Consider the following 18,794-nt stretch of genomic DNA (forward strand, 5'->3'; position numbering starts at 1 on the left):
AGATTGGGAGCGAGTCTGCAGTTCTGATTGCAATGGGAAGTTCAGGTTTGGGAGCCAGAAGGAAGAAGAGTTTAGGATGTGTGGAACGTTGTATACCGGATGTTTTAGTGAAGGTTCTGCCAGTTTCCCTGATTCTGCCATGGTTCCCTGCATGGTAAATGCCAGCTTCCCTGATAAATGTTGTGAAAAAGAGTTCTGCCTATTAGCTATATTTCTTATATAATTTTACAATTTGGCCAATATTTGACCAGCTTTTATGGTATATAGTTTGTTAATTACTTTTGATGCAATTAATGGTATTTGTCTTTATTTCTTTCTTTCTTTTTGTAAGTATTAAAAAGGTCACTGTCATACCAAAAAATAAAAATAAAAAATAAAATAAAAAATAAATAAATAAATAAAAATACAAATTAAAAATAATCTGTGAGGTTCCTGACCCACATGTTGAGAACCATGCATGCACAGCCGTGGGAGATTAGAGGACTGCAGACACATATTCTGTAGACATAATTTATGTCACCATTTAAAGAGCTTTAAAAACATGCACAACATTGATTGAAACAGACACAGTGAATCAGAACTGAAGTGCTATGCTCTCCCTGGTTTTAGTTGTCTTGTTACAACACCACATAGCAGTCGTTTGGGAGTTGGAATCTGTCATTGGATTTATTTATTTTTTGGCTGAAGCAAGTTAACAGTGCTTTGCAACAGTCCAGATGACTTGTCAACCAAGATTTAATGGTTTCACCTTGGCTGTGTTTCTTTGGTATTACTCATCATAATACTAAAGATATCATGAGAGCAATTAGGTCTTTAATTTGTTTAGTTTTAGATTATATTTGAGTCGGTTTGTTGGGTTTTGCTGTGTACTACTGTCTGCTGCTACTTACTAGTTACTTTGTAGATTTAGATTATTACAGTAGGCTATAACACACACACACACACACACACACACACACACACACACACACACACACACACACACACACACACACACACACACACACACACACACACACACACACACACACACACACACACACACACACACCCCTATATACATTTTGGCCATTTGAAAAAAGCCGATCATAAAAGCTTACAATGCGTTGCGATGTGACACTTTGTGAGCTTGTAGATCTGCTACTTTCACATTCTGCACAATAGGTACTTTCTAATTTTGGTACTTATATATAGTACATTTTGATACCAATACCTTTACTCAAGTACATTTTGAATTCCAGAGTATTTCTACATTGCAGTGTTGGTACTTTTACTTAAGTAAAGAATGTGAGTACTTTTTCCAGCACTGCAAGGTTTCAAATGTTGGTCTGTGCATGTATCTACAACAGAGGTTCTTAAATGATGGGTCGGGACCAAAGTGAGATCGCGAGAAGGTGAAGTAGGGGTCAAACATTTACAACTGATAAAGGAGGGAAAAAATCCTTCCCTTTAAGCCTGTTTTATTGTTAAAATAAGTATGTTTACCACCTTAAGTCCTTAACCCCTACAGTATACAACAGCAATTTGAAAACAGATCCTACAAGGTCTCCAAATGTGTTTACTGTAGATTACACACACACGCGCGTGCGCACGCACGCACACGCACGCGCACACACACACACACACACACACACACACACACACACACACACACACACACACACACACACACACACTCAATTTTGAAAACCACTGAATGTGGGGGCGGTCATAACATGGGATGGTCCCATTTGTACACTCAGGAGTGAAATGAAGACTGAGGATTTGACAGAGTAAAGGTGCAGTCTAAGCATTTCACTTCTTAATGCAAATACCTCTTCAGCGTGCTGACAGCACATTGCCAGAGCAGCTCCTGTGTGTGTGTGTGTGTGTGTGTAGGTCATGTCTCGGTGATCTCAGAGCTCTTTTCATTTGCAGCACATAACACACACACTGCCCTGGGACAGGGCACGCACAGTTACGCACACACTCACACACGCACGTCAACGGTCATGTTGAGCCTGGAGAGGATGATGAGATGCAGTGTACAGTAGGCCTACTGGAATATGTTTATCAATGAATATGATCTGGAATATCTTAATCAATAAATGTGGTCTGGAATATGTTTTATCAATGAATATGATCTGGAACATCTTAATCAATACATGTGACCTGGAATATGTCTATCAATTTATTTGACAATATAATGACCCCCAAAATGAGAGTTATGATTGTGTCCAGTATGTTTAAATTGTTGTCCAAATACAAGGCCTATGGGTGTAAAGAAGTGCTTCCAAAACCTTTCAGCTAAAGACTCAAAAGAGAAATGAGACATTTGCCCAGGACCCAAACTAGTGAAAATAGCAGATCTACAAGTGCTTGAACAGAAGTATCTTGTGTGGGACAAGTGGGACGGTCGAGGTAAGCAACTTATTACTTACGTTGCTATTAAATGCCTTGATGTCATATTTGACCATATAGGCATAATATTGCCTATCATTGTGTCATTAAACCCCTCTGGCATCTCACATTTTGTTTTAAAATGATAATTTTGGTCATGGGTGGTATGGTCGACTTGGTACTGTAGCCTATAGGGGATATTTCTCATCTCATTTTAACAGGCATAAAAACACATCTTGCAGGAAAAGGGAGAATGAGAGAGCTTTACAACAGAAAGTCAACTATTAGGGGACTATCTATTAGACCCGAATGTTCCAATTATGAGAGTCTGTGGCACTGGTTACTAGAATACATGTAGGCCTATGTTCAGTGTGAAGCTGTTGTTGTGTCATGGATCCAGTAGAGGTCACTGTTGTCCTTATTGAAGAAGGGCTGGGGACAGATAGCATAACACAGCACAAAGAGTTGGTTCTTTTTTTAATTATTAATCCAATAAGTCTGTTAGAAACCAAATCAAGATTGGAACCAGTCCTCAGTTATAAAATAAAAATGTTTACTGTGTCAGTTCCAGCAGCATGTTCTTGCTAAATGAGGTGTGAAACTCCACAGGTTGATTATAGTCTAGTTCAGGTTCAGATCAGAACTATGCAGCATATTAAAAACATGGCATCTGCAACACAGCTGCAGCTAATGCTGTAGTTCACTTGAGTACTGTACTTAGTTTTGGAGCAACATATTTGCAAGCACATGCCTTTCACTGCGCTACATTTAAAATAAAAATATTAAAAAGTACATTATGAATGATTCACTTAACGGTAAAAAAACAAATTCACCATTTCTGAAATCTTCTGATTATTATTATTATTATCATCATTATTATTATTATTAAGAATTATTCCAAATTTAGGAAGTATAGGCCTGATTGGGGGGGGGGGGGGGGGGAACTGGTCGAAATAACGTGTTCCTTACACGCGCTACGTCCGGCCGGGGGAAATTCTCCCCTGTCAGGTGAAAAGAAGCAGCTTGGACTCCTCATGCATAGAAGGAAGCATGCCATGAGGTCAGTCCGCTGCCCCCCCAGGTTGGCAGAGGAAGTGTAGCGCCCTGCAGGATTACATTAGATAATTGACACTGGGTGAAAAAATGGGTTGCAAAAATCGTGGGATCAAAAATTAAGAAGAATTATTCCAAATTTCAATACAGAAATGTATGCATTGATATTTAAAAGAAAATGTACCCTGTAATTTGTACTTTTGAATACTTGAATATTTACTTGAGTAGGCCTATTCATTTCCTCCATCACTGCTGAACTGGAAAACTACCTGTAGAAAATCAGCCTGGAGTTTCATCCCCCATTTTAAGAAGCAAATAATGGAATTGCATGTGTTCTTTCTGTGTTATAAACCACATACAGGATCAAATCAACACATTCTGTCCGTTTTCATCTAAATGCGACAAAGACAGACAAATGGACAACCCCACAACGACCTGCATAAAAAGGTCAACAGAAAAAAGCAAATATAAAATATTTCCTAATGAACGAGAGCCTTCATAGGGTTATAAATATTAGACAAAATGAATATACATGACAATGATAAAGCATCACACCTCTGCTAAAAAGCATCCAGGCTGGACTTCCATACATTCCATACTGTTTTCATCCAATCACCAAAGCTTAAATCTGCCACACCCGGAATGACAAGCGGGGAGTGGCTCTTGATGAGCGTGATTCTATTCTACGCCACTTTCGTGTGGAAAGTCCAGGTTCGACTCACAGGTTGAAGAACATACAAGTTATAGATTGTATCTTTTTAACATTCAAAATAGGGGATTAAAGGCCCGGTCACACAAGCACTTCACATTGTGTTCTTGTGTTGTATTTGCAGTGCAAGCTGAAAACTAAGAATGATTAAGCTAGCACAAACACTAGCATTTCACCCATGTCTTCACACCTGTAAAGCTGCAATGTGACACTAGAGTGCCATAATGTGATGTAATTTCACATCCTACCTGGTTTGCGGATTTTTTTCCCCATTCGGATTCCCATAGACTTTTTTTTAATTTTTTGAATTAAAAAATAAACAAATTGGTTCGTTTAGTGGTTTCACTTGTGGATATGAAGAATCAACTGACTGCGAGAAATCGCTAATGTTACTGCCTCCGAATTAGTTACATTTATGCGAGAAACAGACTGTATTAAATATGAGTAAAGGTGGTTGCACACTGGACACTAAAAATCCGAAAACGCGTCGTGTGCAGGGACCTTAACTATCGTAAACGATACCGAGACACCTCCTCGACAATATCGCCAAGACAATTTCAATTGTTATTTTTGAACCACAATCGATTTTAAGATGAACCAATGTTATTCTCTCTAGAGAAATTACTTCCGCGGCCCAGGGGATGAAAGAGTGACGTCAGGACATCGGTACTCTATAACACTGACACATACTGTATGAAGTGCATTTGTGAATTGTGACTGTGCCCTTATTGTGACAGGAGCCCCCCCCTCCCCCCCAATCTCAGTAATCTTCTAAATCAGCATTTCTCAGCCAGTGAGAATGAATACAGACATTCTGTCAGGGTCTTATTATATGTAGGGATGCGACGAGATAAAAAGGCTCACAATAATCTATGGTGAAGATTATAATTTATCGAGGAATTATCCTTGAGGAGTTGTCCGTCATACACTGGACATGAGTTGTCTTTGTACCAAATCTCTTCGCCCCAGAAAATTGACGATCCACACGCTCAAAACATGTCAAAGCATGACGTTTTGCGAGCTTGTAGATCTGCTATTTTTTGGCTAATGCACCCCCCCTCCCCCAAAAAAAACAAAATATGGAAGCTGGGGTGCATGTAATTAACAAATGTTTTTAAGATAGGGTTTTAAGCATACTTTGATTATCGCGACAAAAATATCACCCCTAAGACAAACTGTATTAAACATCACACAGTGACATTGGAATGTTTGTCCATAGGAACAAATGACCACGTTATGTCATATGCATGGATTAAAGCAAAATTAAATCTCAAGTCTGTACTGACTGTGAAACAGCGTGAAAGCTTCGCACTGCGACGTGTTGTAAGCTTGTGGATAGTCGTGGCGACTGAGAACTTTAATCCATGCATATGATCTCATATCAGCTTGATGCATATCGTCGCTGTCCAGTGGAAACCTTGTACTGTATGTCCAAAACGGTTACTGTTCAGGAAATGGAAAATAACATAACGTGTTCCACTGTACAGTAGTTATTGTTTAGTAGGCCTGCCCCCGACTAATAATTTATATAATCAAATCTGATTGGCCAAATGTTGCCTATATTCGACTGGTAGTCGAATCATGCAAAAACAAACTAGATGATCATTCTATTTGGGCTGTGGGGGGTTAATATCTGATTTAACCCTTGCTTGGTTTCCCCCAATAAATCATGATGCATATCCTATTTTTAGGCAAACTATTAGTTAATTAACATTAGGCCAATCTCTCAGTCGAAACATGCAATAATTTTTTTGCCATGATTCGACTGAGATGCGCATCTCAGTCGAATCAGACTCCCTCGATCGATTAGTTGACTATTCGACAAATCGAGGTCAGGCCTATTCTGCCCTATACAAAGCCAAAGTGCAGTAACCACGAGAAAAAAAAAGGCTGATATTGGGTTTAAAAGTGTTTCAACTAGTCAGTCAAATGAGATATCGGGGAAATAATATGACACTAATTGTGAATATGTTCTTGAGGTAATTGTTTATGCCCGAAAAGGCTAATTTGACCTTTGGGACACAAATAAGTTGGTGTCCAAAAACATATAGGTACTGTACTTTAGCTGTGGAGGGCAGTATTGCTTAGTCACAAACTCTTATTAAAAGGTGGGATCAGTGGTGTCTTTGTTCAGAAACAGGGGTCTCCCCAGCTCTTTAAATAAACACAAATAGTATAGATGTTCATTTTCACATGGGATAGATACATACACAACAAGTGAAATTGGAAGTTATGAGACAAAGAAATGAGCAGACACCTTTGGGACTATCCGACTATGTACAATCTTTTGGATGAAATTGGTGATCTGTTTACAAAATAGCTGGAGAGACAGGGACACTATATAGAGCTTTCTTTTTAACATGAAACCTTTTTTTGTTTCAACAAAAACAAGATCACTTATCCTACCTTTAATACAAGTGCCATATGACAAAAGTATAACATTGTGCATGAATAAAATATGAAATATATTGATAGGTTTGTGCCTGACAGTGATGACAGTCGACAGATTACGGGTGCAAAATACAATTCCTACACAATGCCGGTCCTTCTGAACAAAATAAAAGACGTCCTTATGTACACGATGTGCAAAAAAAATCAAACAGTGTTAATGCATTGATCGATGCATTGATCGTATTTCAACTAATCAATGATATTGAAAGGTTTCTGCCACCCTGGTACTGGTCCAGAATACGGCCAAAGAAGAATTAAATGTTTTGGTTGGTGCCCATTTCATCGTCCGAATTTGCTTTATGAAGGCCAAAATCACATAGATTTTTTTTTAAATGTACAGTATATAGCTACAAATCTTTAACGGAACCGTTGGGTCAGGTGCATTTTGTGTTGAATGCTGACGATGAGGGAATGACCGCGAGCATTTGCTCTGCAGTCGCCTCACTTGGGTACGCATTAGGATCAGGAGGTTGTCAGTTATTTTGCTGAGCCACGAAGCTGGAATGGGAAAGTTCGCACTTTGCAGCACGGAGGGATAGAGAAACCTTGTCTTTACAGCAAACAAACATACACCTGGAAGTATAGAGTATGCACATCACTTTTCCTCAGGGACACACCCTCTCATCTAGACTGAGTGGCAAAACATTGAGCAGCATGGAGCATTGGAGTTTGAAAGCGCTCATTGGAAATCACTTAACGGTCCTGTGTAGCACCTGTTTCTAAATTGCACATAATGCAGGAGGCAGCAGGATGTTGCGATATTACAAACGAGCACATCCAAACTCTGACACTAATCACCTGCATGATTTCTTGACAGAAAGTAGCTCATAACGTGTCTATTTTAGTTTAACATCGTTTAAATTAATACAATCAGATACGACTTTATGTATGGGCTGTCAAGGCCAGAAAGTAATTTTTTGCCACTCAGTAGACGGTCCCGCATAACTTCCGGGTACGATGATGGCACACGCATAGGCTCTATTCAGCCGGGACTGGACACTACCGAAGGGTTCTTCTGACCCCAGGAGAAGAGGTTGACAGGAGAATTACACATTCAAGTTCTGTGTCCGCTCTGAACAAGGAAAGGGGAGACTAGGTGAACAAATAAAACAAAAAAGGGTTAAAAAAAAAAGATCCAAAACTAGCAGATATACAAGCTCACTGTTAAGTTTGGTAGATCTGCTATTTTCACAATTCGTTCCTACGGTGATCAGGTGCAAGTCCTCAATGTGAACACTAGCGTGCCTATTCTGGGGCAAACAGCCGATCTACAAGCACACTAGCTAGATCTGGCTATTTTCGGTAAAGATATTGGATGCACAGGGAGATACTAGATGATCTAGTACATACATACTGTAGCTCTGGACTGGGACTCACCTAGTGGGCTTTGAGTCTGGTTAAAAACAATGCGACGCAGTCGGAGGAGGAAGGCCAAAGTGTGAGGGTGCAATCTAATGAGTTACATAACCCTATTACGTACAAGGGGCAAACAATAATAAAATAATAATAATAATAATAATAATAATAAAAAGAAAGTGCAGGGTTAAATCAGCACTCCAGAAAGGTAGTTACTTTGCCTGATCACCAAAAATAAATACAAATTATAATAAGTTCCCCAGTCCACCAGACTTTCTGCGTTTCGCCATGGTACATTTCACAAACCACACCTTTCATTAGCCAGATCCCCTGCACTCAAACATCCATCCTCGCGTCAATCACTCACGCCGTTTCCTCACACCTTAGCCCCCGCCGCCTCGGACTCGAGAGCGAGGAAGCGAGGAGGAGATCGCGAAGGATGGAGTTATTGAACCGGGTTCACGTTTATGGAATGGGAACACGCCTCGCTTTAGTCAGCGTTATTTTAAAGCAGTGGTTCTCAACCAGTGGTCCGGGGTCCGCCAGTGGTCAAGGTGGTCTCCAGCTAAATGATAAGAGTTGGTAATAAAATGGACCCTTATAGATCTTTAACTCTTGAGAGTGTAAAATAAAACCATGCTCTGAAGAGCAACTGCATTACTTAATTTACAAGGTCTACACAAATAGAGAATGTAGAAGAATTGTCATTTTTTTTATCAATGTTTGCCAGTCATCTCTCCTAATGGTACCACATCAATACAGCATGGAATTGTGGACAATAACAAAATATTCTAAGTTTTGGGTCTGATCAAATCTCATCACATGGTAAATAAGAAGGTTGAAAACCACTGTTTTACTTAATTGAGTGTCACACAGCTGGATCACTGGAGCATTCAGGAGACTGGATATACGTCACACAATCTGATGAAAAAACTTCAGCAAAGACGACATGAAGGATGCACTTGATGTTTCCTCGCTGATCCTCACTCTAAACGGCTGGTGAGGAGCCTCCTCTCTCCTATGAGCTCTGGGCTCTCCCGGAAGTAAATGGGCATTTGGGACGCAAACGATTTGCGGGTCACGCTGGAGTACGGAGTAGGTGTAGTATTGGGATTTGGCTAGGGCAGTGGTTCTCAAACCTTAAGGATGCCCTTAACTCTGACAGTAGACAAATGGACCCGCTAAGGGTCCATCTAGAACCCCCTCAAGGAACCCTGAGTGTCCCTGGGCTCCACTTTGAGAACCACTGGGGGTGTGGTTTTGGAAATGTGTTGGTGCGAAAGGCATTGAGGACCCCCCTCGAAAACGCCCCTTATGGACAAGTGATATTTCAAAATAAAATAAATTCACACTGACACACTAGCTGTGTGAATGTGTATATCTTTGCTGTCGGGTGGAAACCTTGTATGTCCAGAACTGTTACGTTTCAGGAAATGGAAGAAAGAGAAAACAAAATAACCTTAGTTCCAAATGGAGTCACAAGCTCTTTCTTAATACATTTCATTGGTTGAATATTTCAAAAAAGCCCAAACACAAACTTCAACACTTTCACTTTAACTGAAAACAACTTTAACTACCAGCAACTACAACTACACGCCAAAATGCTACTTTTGGGTGTAGTGTGATGAAGTAGGGCATTAATTTAGGAAAACACAAAAAGGTTCAAATATGGAAATATAAGGTTTCTGCCCGACAACACAATATGCAATATAATATTACCCAAGGCCCAGAGGGGCTGTACACACTCATTTGATAAAACTTTCAAAGTTATTATAGTAAAAACAGGCTAGTCCTGCTCCTTCCAACGCAGGTATAGGTACAAAAAGGTGTAAAGTACAAAACTGGCATAGCGGTTCTGCTACAGTTTAAACATTCATTCATCTTAACTTCATCGAGGGCGGAGTCTCCGCAGTGAGCCGTTGCTTTAGCGTGCTAGCCGCTCGGTTAGCGTTAGCTAGTTAGTGTCGCGTTGCGTTGATCAGTGCCACTCAAGCAGCATTAAGTCAATGTCGCCGACGGCATCATTTCCTGAATGGGGGGGGCGGCCCAGTCTTGTCCTGCCGCTTTCCTGATTGGCCCGAGTTCCACCAAATGGCAGCCAGCCGTCGTTCAGTGCAGTGTCAGAGCGTGCCTTCGGTGGAGGTGCTTGTTCGGCCGTTATGCGGATTCTGTCGCTCTGCGAAAAAGCAACTTAATAGGCCGAAGTTATTTATTGACAGCTGTGCACAAAGTGGCGTTCCATCGTGGCAGGCGACGCACAGTGCAGTAATGAATTGTATCTTTTACGATTTTGACGTTTTCTTCGTTTTTGCCAAAAAAAAAAAAAAAAAAAGCCCTAAACAACTTAAACAAGGTTCAAATCCGTTTTCCACACTCTTCCCATGCGGTACCAATTCAGGCATGCATCGGAAACCCCCGATCACTTATTCCCCATCGTTCAGTGCAGTGTAAGAGCTTCTTCTACTGGATGGCTGTAATAGGATAGGACGGGGGGGTGGTGTGGTGGGGGGGGGGGGGCGTGGCGTGGCGGTACGGTACAGCAGGCGGGACTAGGCAGCCACGTGGCCAATCAGGTAGATGTTGTCGTAGAGGTGGCCCACGAAGTCGTCGGAGACGTTGTGGGCGGCTCGGCGTGTGTTTCGGATGAACTCCCTCTTGGACATTTTGTTTTTGACGTGCGGGCTGCTCAGGTCTATGGACAGCAGGATCAGGCTGTAGCACAGCACGTACACCGCGTCTACACCAGGACCACAAGGAACACAATTAGGCCTGTCACAATTACTACATATCCTGATCATCGCCTAATTGCAATATTTTGAGATAACCGCAATTATCTTTGCATAATCGCCACTCGTTTCCAGGTTGAAAAAATGTACTCTTTCAATCTTTTTTTTTTTTTTAATAGCAGAAATAGCAGATCTACAAGCTCATGACATGCATCCAATTTTTTTGGAAAGAAAAAATATAAAAAAATGAATAAATGTGTCAGTGATTTCTTTGTATATTTTAGTTATTTGTCATTTTGGCCCTGTGCAATTTGTGATTACGAAAAAAACTCTCTCAGAGATACAGACCTGTAAGGGCCCATTTGGAACCCCCTGTAGGAATCGTTATAGGGAACCGTTAAGGAATCTGGGCCATTAAGAGAGAATCATTAAGGAACCGGAATCGTCCAGAACCAACCCTAGTTGTGAGCTTGTAGATCGGCTATTTCAGGTGAATGTTCCCACCCACGCACTGACCTGGACTGAGTCCCAGGTCTCGGACCAGCACCTGGTTACAAGCGCAGAACCTATGGCTGAACTTGGTGATGAGGGTCTCCAGGTACTCCCCTCTCTCCTCGGGAGCGTGGATGTGTCTAAAGAACTCCCTCAGCGCGTTGGGCAGGAACTGGTTGCTGAAGTTGTGCAGAGTCACCAGCTCGTCCAGCACGTCACGCCTGTACGCACCGCATGCACGCGCGCACACACACGCATTTATTAAATGATTTACTATTTTCACTGCTTACTTTTTTTCTTATTTATGGAAATTGATTTTCGTAATGTATTTATTCATGCTTTATGCTTTATTCAAGTTCTTTGTAAAGTCTGATTCCACCCAAACGGCTCCATGTGTGAATGTCTGGTGAGGGTTGTGTGTTGATGACACTGCTATTGCCCTGTGTGGCAAGCTGTGTGGAATGCACTCCCCGTTGCAATCAGAACTGCAGCATCACTACCAATCTTCCGCCGTAGTCTGAAAACCCACCTTTTCAGACTCCATCATGGCCCATAGCACTTATCCTACCCCCTTAGATAGCACTTTTTAGACTTAGATAGCATTTGAAACAGACTTATAGCATGTCATGTAGACAGCACAATAATTGCATTGTATGTAGTCATAGCACCTCATAGTACATATGTATAGCATAGTATAGTATTTATGTATAGTTTATATGTATAGTGTCATTATATAGATATGTTCTAGTTATGTTCTTAGCTTACGCATGTTTCATGATAAATGCATTTTATATATGTGATGTATTCCCATGTTTTTTGTTCTTGCCTAATGTAAGTCGCTCTGGATTAAGAGCGTCTGCTAAATGCCTAAATTGTAAATTGTAATTGTATTTCTCTTCATTTTTAAATCCAAAAACTACAGGATATCTAACATGCTCACAGACATACATTACACTTGAGACTCCACGAATGAACAGTGAACAAGGAAATGCCCCAGACAAGTGGAATAGACTCGCTGAAACTGGACAAACGAGACATTTAAGAAACTACTTGAGGATGCATTACATAAGGATTGTACTTGCTTTGTGTAGGCCCTGTATATTTGCTTTGTTTTTGTTTTTGAATATATTGTTCACTATATTGCACTTTGTTTAAAATAGTGTTGTTGTTTGTTCCTTTTTTGTATGTTGTGATCAAGGGCATCCTTGCAAATGAGAGCATGCTCTCAATGGTCTTCCCTGATTAAATTAGCGTCAATAAATGGAAAGAGGAGCTTCCATCCTCCAGGGAAGTTTGGAGAGAGATATGATCACGGAACACCAGCTCAATCATTTGCTTTTTTATTAGCATTTGAATTAGAAATAGTCGTCAATCAATGGCTGATCAATAATCACTGCTAAAACACAAAAAAATAAATATTTGTGTACCTTTCATCGAGGTAGATCCTCAGCATCTTCCAGTTGAGTCGTCGTGTGTAGAAGATAAACTTGGCCAGCTCCTTGGGATGGTCCACTATTATGCCTTTAGACATGAAATAACTGATCCCCTACACACACACACACACACACACACACACACACACACACACACACACACACACACACACACACACACACACACACACACACACACACAGTTATTATCTATACTATAATTTAAGATCTGTGTGTGTGTGTGTGTACGTGCGTTAATGAGCACTACCTCCTGGTAGTTGGCGTTGAAGGTGAGACTGCCTTCGTCCAGTTGTAAGTACAGTCTCCTGTATGAGAAGCCAGCTGGTAGCCTTCTGTTGTAGATGGAACAGTGCCCCCATGTGGACTTGCACAGCCTGGACACACAACAGGACAAGTATGGAGCTGAAATACAGTACACTGTTGTTGCCCTACTTGATCATACCACAGTGCACACAAAAGCATCTTGTCGATCTGTCTGCATTTTTGGAATTTGAATCCTGAAAAGTAACCGTTTTGGACATAGTGTAGATTTTGACAGCAAATGTTGATTTAGTTTCAGTAGTGGTCTTTTGAATAAAATTCCATTTCGTTTTAGTTATCCGAAATGTTTTAGTGGTAGTCTAGTTTTAGTCGACTAAATATGAAAAGATTTGTGTCGACTAAATCTACAGTTGATTTCATTAACTAAAATGTATTTTGACAGGCCTGGATGGTGTGGTAAACGGCCCCTAACTCATGAACCAATGGTCGCGGTTGATTTCGTTTCTCTCCGTGTGTAAGGAGAGACGTCACCTCTGCCTCCCACATGTAGCTTTGTTTACATGCTGGACACACCACACCTGCAGTGAGGTACTTAAAAACGCTGTAAACACTGGCGATCAAATTAAATTTTTAATACTTGGCACACAAAGAGTTAAAGGTTCTATTCATTCTTTACTAGTAGTGACTTCATTTATTATTCCATCAAATCACCCTTAAGCCCAAACCACACCAATGGGTCACCATGCAACTCCTTGCAACCAAACGGTTGTGAGTAGACACGTGTAGACACATGTAGACGCATGTAGTTACAAGCGTTTTAATTTGAATCACTTGGGTCGACTTGCGTCGACAAGCGCCACCATGCGCCGACGTGCAACAGGACATATTACACCACTGGGACTAACACTAAATCAATTTCGTTGCGTCTCGACCCATTGGTGTGGTTTGGGCTTAATATGTGTGTGTGTGTGTGTGTGTCTTACCCTTGCCAGAGGTATTCATCGTGCCCTAGGTCCTGCCACACGCAGCCAGCCAGGCACAGGTCCGTAGCGTTCAGATAGGAGAGGATGGTGATGCCCAACTCTGGTGGTAACATTTCCAGGTCTATAAAACCACGGTGCGGTTTACCTAGAATCACATGTGCACACAGACAGACAGACACACATTTCATAGTATGTCCAAAACTTCTACTTTTCAGGATCCAAATTCAAAAGCGTCAAAAGTAGCAGATGCGCAGACTTGTCACGCGGCGCGAAAACGAGTTTCGAAACTGTAGTATGATCAAGTAGGGCGTTCATTTACGAAAAAAACTGCTGCTAAAATGCTGGTATGTTATCGGCGAGTATGTCAGTCTACACCAATCTGATACCACATTATTTATCAGATTTAATTTATTTAATTTACAATCTTGATTTTTGCCTGGGGCCCAAAGTAGTGACAATAGCAGATATAAGCTCAAAATGCTTGTAGATCTGCCTATTTTCATTACTTCTTAAACTTTTTCTTTTGTATATATTATTTATTTTATTCTATTTATGAAATTATTTTGAAGCATGTTGGAATTGTTTTTAGATTGATGAAAAGTTTTGTTTTGTTTGTTTAAACTTTTTTAAACCTTTTGAAATTCTATAAAAAAATTTAGAGAGATATTTACTCGCAACCCATGATACAAATTGGTCCGTGACCCACAAATGGGTCCCGAGCCACTGATTGTACATTGAACAGTGGACTAGAGAGCCTTACCGTGGTGTTGTGGTCTGCTGGATCCCCATCTCTCCTCCTGGCGTTGTCTGTCAGCCAGGTGATCAGCCAACTGCTCCTGCAGCTGCTGCTGTTGTCTGGGAGGCAACCTCCACAGTGCCTGGCCCATGAGCACTATGTACACATACACACAATACACGGCACAACAACAGTGTTATAACTTCCACAATGAAGATCTACAAGCTCACAATGCGCTTGCAGATCGTCTACGGCTAGTTTAACTGCATTTGTGTTTAACTCCAGAGTGGTCGGATTTACAATTCAAAGCAGACTGAAGTCAAAGTACTCTACTGAACATCAATGTAAGCTGCTGAGTCATACAAGCCTTCTCTCTCTCTTTCTCTCTCTCTCTCTCTCTCCCTCTGTCTCACACACACACACACACACACACGCACGCACGCACGCACGCACGCACGCACGCACGCACGCACGCACGCACACACACACACACACACACACACACACACACACACACACACACACACACACACACACACACACACACACACACACACACACACACACACACACACACACACACACACGCTGTGTTCTAATAGATTGTTGGCATGCTTCTTAGTGAAGGAACAAGTGTTATGTTTGGCTTGTTATGTTCAGTCCAACTAGACTGTCAATGATGGAATGAAAATCTCTCTTGCTCTGGGTGTGTGTGCATGTGCGCATGTGTGTGTGTGTGTGTGGTTGGAATGAAAACATTCTCAAGCATGTCTAATTGTCTATTAGCAAGTGCACTGGAGAATGTGACAATCATCATGTAACGTTTTCACAATACATTCAGATTTACAGAATTACACATACTGTCCATCTATCTATCTATCTATCTATCTATCTATCTATCTATCTATCTATCAAGCACCAAAAAAAACAACAGCAGCAGCAGCAACAACAGTTGCTGCTTTGACTATGCTTGCACCTCTTGGTTTTCCAATATCTCAATGTCACTAAAAAAAACGAAGCTCCAGATCTCCCAACACAAACTGATTTGACTACTTCTCGGCCTAAAGCGGAAAGCCCATGGCCCACCTAATTGCAACACACTTTGCTAGTCTGGGATGGCTCACTAGAAAGCAAATAAAGCAAAATAATCAAATCAAAATGTGATTGGTAATAAAGATAGTCAAAGGGGCATTGCCCTCTCAATACCCTCATACACGTCTAACTACTTGTCTGATCAATCATCGACACACAAGGGGAGGTGAATGTAAATTCCCACTACACTTTATGTTTTAATGAATCGATAGGACCACAATGGAAACAAGTCCCCTTTTAGCAGTAATGTCTGACTGTGCTGTTTACATTTCTGACTAATAAAGTATTCAATCAATAAAACAACAATATACATGTCCGTCATGTATATAGTACAAATAAAACACAAAAAGATAATAAAGTAAAATGCATGTGGGGTAGATTAAAAACAATCCATCAATCCTATACATCCATTGGATCCATACATGTCATCAAATGTTATGCACGTGGGACAGATAATACAATAACACATGTCAATAATATGTCAACACATAACAATAATGTGCATGGAGGCATGTTAATAAATGCATACTTAAACAATACCGTGTACAGTATGTACATTGTGTTTGTTAATAAACAATTAAAGGAATTGATATGTGTATGCTTGTTTAATAAAGGAATGACATGCACATGGTATATGTAATGAATACATAATATGAATACATACATGCTAGTGTATGTGTAGGCCTATGCTAATAAACAGAGGAATAATACTGTGTGTATGTTAGGTATGAATGTCATGTGCGTGAGGTTTAGGTATGCATGTTACATAAACAAAACAGTAAACATCAACGTTGGAACTTCCAGCGGGTAGCATGCTAGTTTGACGCGTAGCTCCCGCCTCCGCGGCCCTCCAATTGGACGACTCGTCTAAAAGGACGGCGACCATTGGCTAAAACACCCGACCATCACCGCAGGCAGCTACGTCACTAGCACCATCACGTTAGGTAGCATCTTGTTGTTGGGATTATTCTATATTAAACCAAAGACGACGGTGGCGCAGAGAAACGTCTGGTTGTGACACCATGTCAACATTATACCGCATTATATAGCGTTTAAAAGTTTGACTTTAGCCAATATTTGTTTAATGTCAATGAATTAAATTAAACCCAGAGTGGTGTATCCAACCTACCTGAGTGTTTATAATGACGTGCTAGTCCTGTCCAGCCAGAATACACACTGTGGCGGCGAGGAATGGGTTTTAGAAGCAGTTGTGTGTCATATTAGTAGTATAAACTAAACAGAACATGAAGGTGTTCGTGCACTGAGGTGTTATGCCACCTTCTGTTGCTGTCCTCACTGGTGGTACCCTCAGCTCTCCTCTCCTCCTGCCTCTTCTGTCTGTTTGACAACTTTAGATGCATTACCTCCACCTACTGGACAGGAGGAGGAGGATAAAGAAATCTCATCTGGTCAATCTAAGGTTTGAACCAAAAATATATTGCAATAGTAATCGTTCAAGGTGCTTTATGATCCTTAGGGACATACAAAATGAGTGGACAATATCACCAGAAACACTATAGCTCAGCCTCTGACTGACCACAACAGGTCTGTAACTCTGAGAGAGTACAATGGGCCATTTGGTTCCATTTTTAGGCTACAATCTCATAGAGGTCCTTGCAAATAAAACATTTGAGGTGCACTACCAGTTGGACTCCTATGTGCCATAGTGTTGTAGTAAATACAATTGTAAATCGTGTCATAAGAAAACCTGGAGACTTGACATTCAGTAAATTGATCAAAATAAGAATATTACAATATAATTCGTTTTTATGTGTAAGAATCATTCATAGTTTTCAGTGGGACATGTATACATTTATACACAATACACATATAGCATAAAGTAAAGCAGCATATAGCCTATATGTATAGGAAAATTATGCATTTATATAGCGCTTATATCCAAAGCGCTTTAGATTGTGCATCACATTCACCCATTCAGACACACATTCATACACCGATGGTGGAGGAATCCATGCAAGGCACCAACCTGCACGGTTCCCATCCAGCCACTCTACCCCGCGCCACTGCCGCCACTAGGCCTAGATATGGCAGGTCCTTCAAAAGAAAGTGTTGCAGTGTGACATGGCAGGTTGGTGACAGGCGGTGTTCAGGCTTTGTTCCACAGTCTGATGGTAGCTGGGTGAGTGGGTGGAAGCTGTTCATAAACCTGGTGGTCTGGCCTTTGATACTATTAGTACAGGAAATCTATGGAAAATACAGGATCAACCTCTAACTAATTGCAAAAAAACCGAACTCAGCTGATTTTGCATCTTCAATATATCCTGAATAACAGAAAAAAAGTTGCCTGGAATTGTCTGAGGGGAAAGTGTTGAAAATAGCCTGTACAGTGTGGCCACCATTGACATCCTATTGTAAGGTAATATTTTCTAAATGTCCTTATGCTTTAAGTAGCATGTGACATATCAAACTAGGGGGTTTTCATGATGCTGAATCCATTCCAAGCATTAGTTTTGCATAAAAACACTCATTGGGCTAAATTTGGCCATAGCAACTTGCCCAAATGTGCTGACCTCATTACATTTTGGCAAGTTGCTATGGCCAAATTTAGCCCAATGAGTGTTTTTATGCAAAACTAATGCTTGGAATGGCTTCAGCATCATGACAACAACCTAGTTTGATATGTCACAAGCTACTTAAAGCATAAGGAAATTTAGAAAATATTGCCTTATAATAGGATGTCAATGGTGGCCATACTGTACAGGCCATTTTCAACACTTTCCCCTCAGACAATTCCAGGCAACTTTCTTTCTGTTATTCAGGATATATTGAAGATGCAAAATCAGTTGAGTTTGTTTTTTTTGCAATTAGTTAGAGGTCAAATTACATTATTACTGGACTATATGGTAGGCCTCCTTGCCTGGCCACGGTCGTTGTAGGGATTTGAACAGTTTGTGGCTGGGGTGGTGCCTGTATGACCTTGATGATGCGCTGAGCTTCCGACTACACACACTGCTAAGCTTCTCACTTTAATAGCTTCTGGACAGAGGGAAGATCCCTTCCTATTGGTAGAGCTGAAAGGGTACAAATGTAACCGGATGGACCCAAAAGGGTCCATTTGTTTGCATAGACAAATTGTCAGTG

The 18,794-nt window shown here is 40.9% G+C and overlaps 1 protein-coding gene across 1 annotated transcript; it reads right to left on the reverse strand.

Moving 5' to 3' along the window:
• Nucleotides 1-6,481: 6,481 nt before the first annotated feature.
• fbxo8 (F-box protein 8) lies at nt 6,482-17,004 on the reverse strand. Its single transcript, XM_079500215.1, has 7 exons — nt 16,822-17,004; nt 14,625-14,756; nt 13,865-14,009; nt 12,868-12,994; nt 12,594-12,712; nt 11,191-11,387; nt 6,482-10,685 (listed from the first exon to the last, which is right to left on the reverse strand). The coding sequence occupies exons 2-7, from the start codon at nt 14,749-14,751 to the stop codon at nt 10,498-10,500; spliced, it is 903 nt and encodes a 300-aa protein (XP_079356341.1). The 5' UTR covers nt 14,752-14,756; nt 16,822-17,004; the 3' UTR covers nt 6,482-10,497.
• Between the last annotated feature and the right edge of the window lie 1,790 nt (nt 17,005-18,794).

Source organism: Electrona antarctica (genome assembly GCF_951216825.1).
Source record: "Electrona antarctica genome assembly, chromosome: 4".
NCBI classification, from domain to species: Eukaryota; Metazoa; Chordata; class Actinopteri; order Myctophiformes; family Myctophidae; genus Electrona; species Electrona antarctica.